Here is a 4,059-nt window from a genome sequence, read left to right as displayed (position 1 = left end):
GCTGGAGAGCAAACCGCTAGGCTCGGCCGGTAGGGCAACGGTACCACGGCTGTGGGTGTCAGTGTGCACGTACGTCTGCTTGGCCTCCGTTCGATCAAGGTTAATCGCCGAAAAGTGCGGGAGGGAGGCGCCCAGTGAATGCTGGAGATGACCAGGAGGAGGATCCTCTAACGTTCGGCACCCTGCCATTCTTCTACTGACATGTGGGCCCATATGTCAGTGGCCCAACGGCACACAGGGCACGGCAGAGGAATCCAGCACGACTAAGAGTTGCCCGGCCACATATAGTTGCACTCAAAATTTTGTTTCTTTTCTATTGGAAGATAGGGTGATCCTCCATTTCCATTAATAGAAACCAAAAGCTGCAATTATTCAACACACAACACCACCGAAAGCATAGTCGTTACACTCAGCAGTACACGATTGGAAATCGGTTTGCAGATCATTTATCGTGCATGCAAGCGAGCACAAGTCCAACCACGATCGAACACTCCTCCTTCGGCGCGCGCGTGCACGCCCTGCCGCCCATGCGCGCACCACCACCAGTCCACCACCACGCTTCTTGACACTGTGGTGCACTTTGGCTCCCATGCCAGCCTATATATCCATGTACCCGCGCTCCTCACTCTCTCAAACCCAACTGCCACTAACTGTCCAGCTCCTCTACTCCAGTATAGCATAGCGTCCAAGCTAGCTAGTGGCTAGATTCCCGGGACAGCAGCGATCTCGGCCTTCCTCTGGGCGTCTATATATAAGCAGGCCTAGTGATCCGAGATTAATCCATCCTTGAGCTGAATCCAATCCAGCCAACAGAAGCAAATTCATCAGCTTGCAGCACTTTGCTCTAATGGAGGCCCGGAACGCCATTGCGCTGCTCCTCGCGCTCGTGGTCGCCGCGAGCTTCCTCTGCGACGGCGTCCACAGCCGCCACCACCATCACACGAAGCGCCACTCGGTGCGGCCGCCGTCCCACGCACCCGGGCCTTCGGGCCCGAGGCGTGCTCCTTCGCCTAGGCACTCGTCTCCGTCCGCGCCGCCGCCGGCCAGGACGCCGCCGTCGGCCCCTCCAATGCCGGGCGCGCCCGCGCCGGCCCCGTCGGACGACGGCGACAACGTGTACGATGTCATCAAGGACTTCGGCGCGGTCGGAGACGGCGTGACGGACGACACGGACGCGATCAAGACCGCGTGGGACACGGCGTGCCAGGACGACGGGGAGGGCGTCGTCCTCGCGGCCGCCGGGCACTCGTTCCTGGTGCACACCACCACCTTCACCGGGCCGTGCCAGGGCAGCGTCACGCTGCAGATCGACGGCACTATCGTGGCGCCGAGCGAGCCCACGACGTGGCCGGCCAACAGCAAGCGTAACTGGCTCGTGTTCTACAAGGCCGACGGCATGGCGCTGCGCGGCTCCGGGCTCATCGACGGCAAGGGGCAGAAGTGGTGGGATCTCCCCTGCAAGCCTCACAAGGGAGGAAGCACCCACGGACCTTGTGACAGCCCAGTGGTGAGTGGCCTAACCCAGCCACGTACTACGTACTGCTTCAAGCCTTTAACAGTATTATTATTAAATGGCCAGTGAGTGCTAGATAACTGACGTTGATCTCCTCTCCAGGCGCTTAGGTTTTTCATGAGCAACAACGTGACGGTGCAAGGGCTCAGGGTGCAGGACAGCCCGGAGTTCCACTTCCGGTTCGACAGCTGCCGCGGCGTGCACGTCGACAGCCTCTCCATCAGCTCCCCGGCGCTGAGCCCCAACACCGACGGCATCCACGTCGAGAACACCCAGGACGTCCTCATCACCAACACCGTCGTCTCCAACGGCGACGACTGCGTCTCCATCGGCGCCGGCACCCTCAACGTCCACATCGAGAACGTCACCTGCGGCCCCGGGCACGGCATCAGGTTCGCATCCAGTTCATTCTTCCTAGTAGCTTTTCTTCAGATGTTATATATATACTCCAGTGGCATTGACTGACATTTGAGTGCTCTCATCGCAGCATCGGGAGCCTGGGGAAGCAGGGGTCGCGGGCGTGCGTGGCCAACATCACGGTGCGGAACGCGGTGATCCGGCACTCGGACAACGGCGTGAGGATCAAGACGTGGCAGGGCGGCTCTGGGTCGGTGTCGGCGGTGACCTTCGAGAACGTGCGCATGGACGCCGTGCGCAACCCCATCATCATCGACCAGTACTACTGCCTCACCAAGAGCTGCGAGAACGCCACCACCGCCGTCTTCGTCTCCGATATCACCTACGCCGGCATCCGGGGCACCTACGACGTGCGCGGCCCGCCCATCCACTTCGGCTGCAGCGACGCCGTGCCCTGCACCAACATCACCCTCTCCGGCGTCGAGCTGCTGCCCGCCTCCGGCGACACCGTCGACAGCCCCTTCTGCTGGAACGTCTACGGCAATACCACGACGCCCATTGTGCCGCCGGTGGCGTGCCTCATAGAGGGCGTGCCCAGGAACGTGGATGATACCAGCAGCTTGAAGTGTTACTGATGAGCGACGTCACGCCGTCGCACGTCCCTTATAGATAAGGAAGTAATTGAAACCAGAGGAAATATATTAGGCCAGAAAAAAACTTAGTTAAAGCTTGGTCGTGTAGTATATTACCTATATAGTGTATATAGAAAGAAGAAAATGTAACAGTATGAGATGATTTGTGTGACAGTTACCAGAATATACATGCAAAATGTTCTGTAACCTTATAGTACTTCTTTCTTGTCAACTTATAGTGCATATAATAATTTTCAAGAAAATAAACTCTATAAAAACTTGTTTTTTTTGAGAGAAACTTCAATTATTCATCATTCGCAATGGCAGTTCAAGGACACCCGAAATAACAAAAATTATATTCAGGTTCGTAGACCACCTAGCGACAACTACAAGCACTGGGACAAGAAGAAGGCGCACCGCCGTCATTGTCCCCCTCCCACCGAAGCCAGGAAAACTTGTTGCACTAGACACTCGAGAAGTCGTCGTGCTAAGGACCAGCGCACCAGAACAGCATCCGCTGCAGATGAAGGGAAGTGGCGTGCATGTGTTCATAGGGATGCGTGTATGTATGTGTTTGTGAGCATATGCGTCTGTAATTTGTTTCTTAATTTTTTTTGGATATACCTCATCTATTTTTTCTACTAGCACATGAATCGGCTCGGAATTTCATCTAGACTTTTCTAACAAAAATTATCGTCATGAAGTCTGTGAACAAGTACACTCATGGTTTCCCCGCAAAAAAAAACAAGTATACTCATGGTTTTATGAAATCTATAATTCCATATTGTGACCCTGAAAGATAGTCTACGGACATGAACATATTTTTTGTTATTTCTATGTTCTTCGTATTGCCATGGCATAATGAATAGATTGGAAATTTCCTCGAAAAAAAAATATTGGACCCTTCTTTAAGCTCTGGAATCATCAGAACCATGATCAAGCTCTGTGGCACATTTTGCGCAGGATCTAGCATAGATCCTCGCACCTGTGTCAACAATGTACAACCTCGTTTGGTATTCATAGACTTGTTGATGACAGACTTTGTTTTCCGTTAGCTCCCCGTCCACAGACCCCTCCCGCACGGTCACAACTTACAAAACCCAAATTGACAAAGGGAGCACTGTGGATCTCAAACATTATCAAGGACTCAAGGTACAATAATAGATACTACATGTCCTAGCAAAAGGCACAATAAAGGTATCACCGAATGTGCGGCAAGAATTAAACAAAAGCAACCCGGGGCCTCGCAACGCATGCCTAATAACTTTCTGTCCTGATAACGCCACCCACATAACAGAGCGAGAGAAAGGCGTGCGACGACTCTAGACGACTTAACGTGCACCTCAAAAGCAAACTAACAGTAACTCTGTTTACAACACTTTCTATCTCTCTTTTTTTTGCGGGAACTATTGCGCCATTTTCCAGTTTTTTTAGTAATGAAAACAAGCACGTATGTAAGACCTAACCAACCAAGAAGTGTCGGCCCAATTCGCATGTTGGTTTGCAGCAAAGGGAAGGTGGTAAAGTCATGGATTAGCTAGTGTTCTTGTGGGCGCG

General features: G+C 53.1%; 1 protein-coding gene across 1 annotated transcript; it reads left to right on the top strand.

Annotated features, from left to right (window-relative positions):
* Positions 1-500: 500 nt before the first annotated feature.
* On the top strand, positions 501-2,704 carry LOC109745575 (polygalacturonase At1g48100). Its single transcript, XM_020304700.4, has 3 exons — positions 501-1,507; positions 1,616-1,905; positions 2,001-2,704. The coding sequence occupies exons 1-3, from the start codon at positions 848-850 to the stop codon at positions 2,503-2,505; spliced, it is 1,455 nt and encodes a 484-aa protein (XP_020160289.1). The 5' UTR covers positions 501-847; the 3' UTR covers positions 2,506-2,704.
* The last annotated feature ends 1,355 nt before the right edge of the window (positions 2,705-4,059 follow it).

Source organism: Aegilops tauschii, chromosome 1, assembly GCF_002575655.3.
Source record: "Aegilops tauschii subsp. strangulata cultivar AL8/78 chromosome 1, Aet v6.0, whole genome shotgun sequence".
Lineage (NCBI taxonomy): Eukaryota > Viridiplantae > Streptophyta > Magnoliopsida > Poales > Poaceae > Aegilops > Aegilops tauschii.
The sequence above is the reverse complement of the archived record's forward strand: the minus strand, read 5'-3'. Positions and strand labels throughout refer to the sequence as shown.

What these genes read in the sequence shown, in the direction of transcription:
- LOC109745575 (XM_020304700.4), top strand. Translation starts at nt 848, where the DNA reads ATGGAGGCCCGGAACGCCATTGCGCTGCTCCTCGCGCTCGTGGTCGCC. An exon ending in GACCTTGTGACAGCCCAGTG is followed by an intron (nt 1,508 to 1,615) that starts GTGAGTGGCCTA and finishes TCTCCTCTCCAG; the next exon opens with GCGCTTAGGTTTTTCATGAG. An exon ending in GGCCCCGGGCACGGCATCAG is followed by an intron (nt 1,906 to 2,000) that starts GTTCGCATCCAG and finishes CTCTCATCGCAG; the next exon opens with CATCGGGAGCCTGGGGAAGC.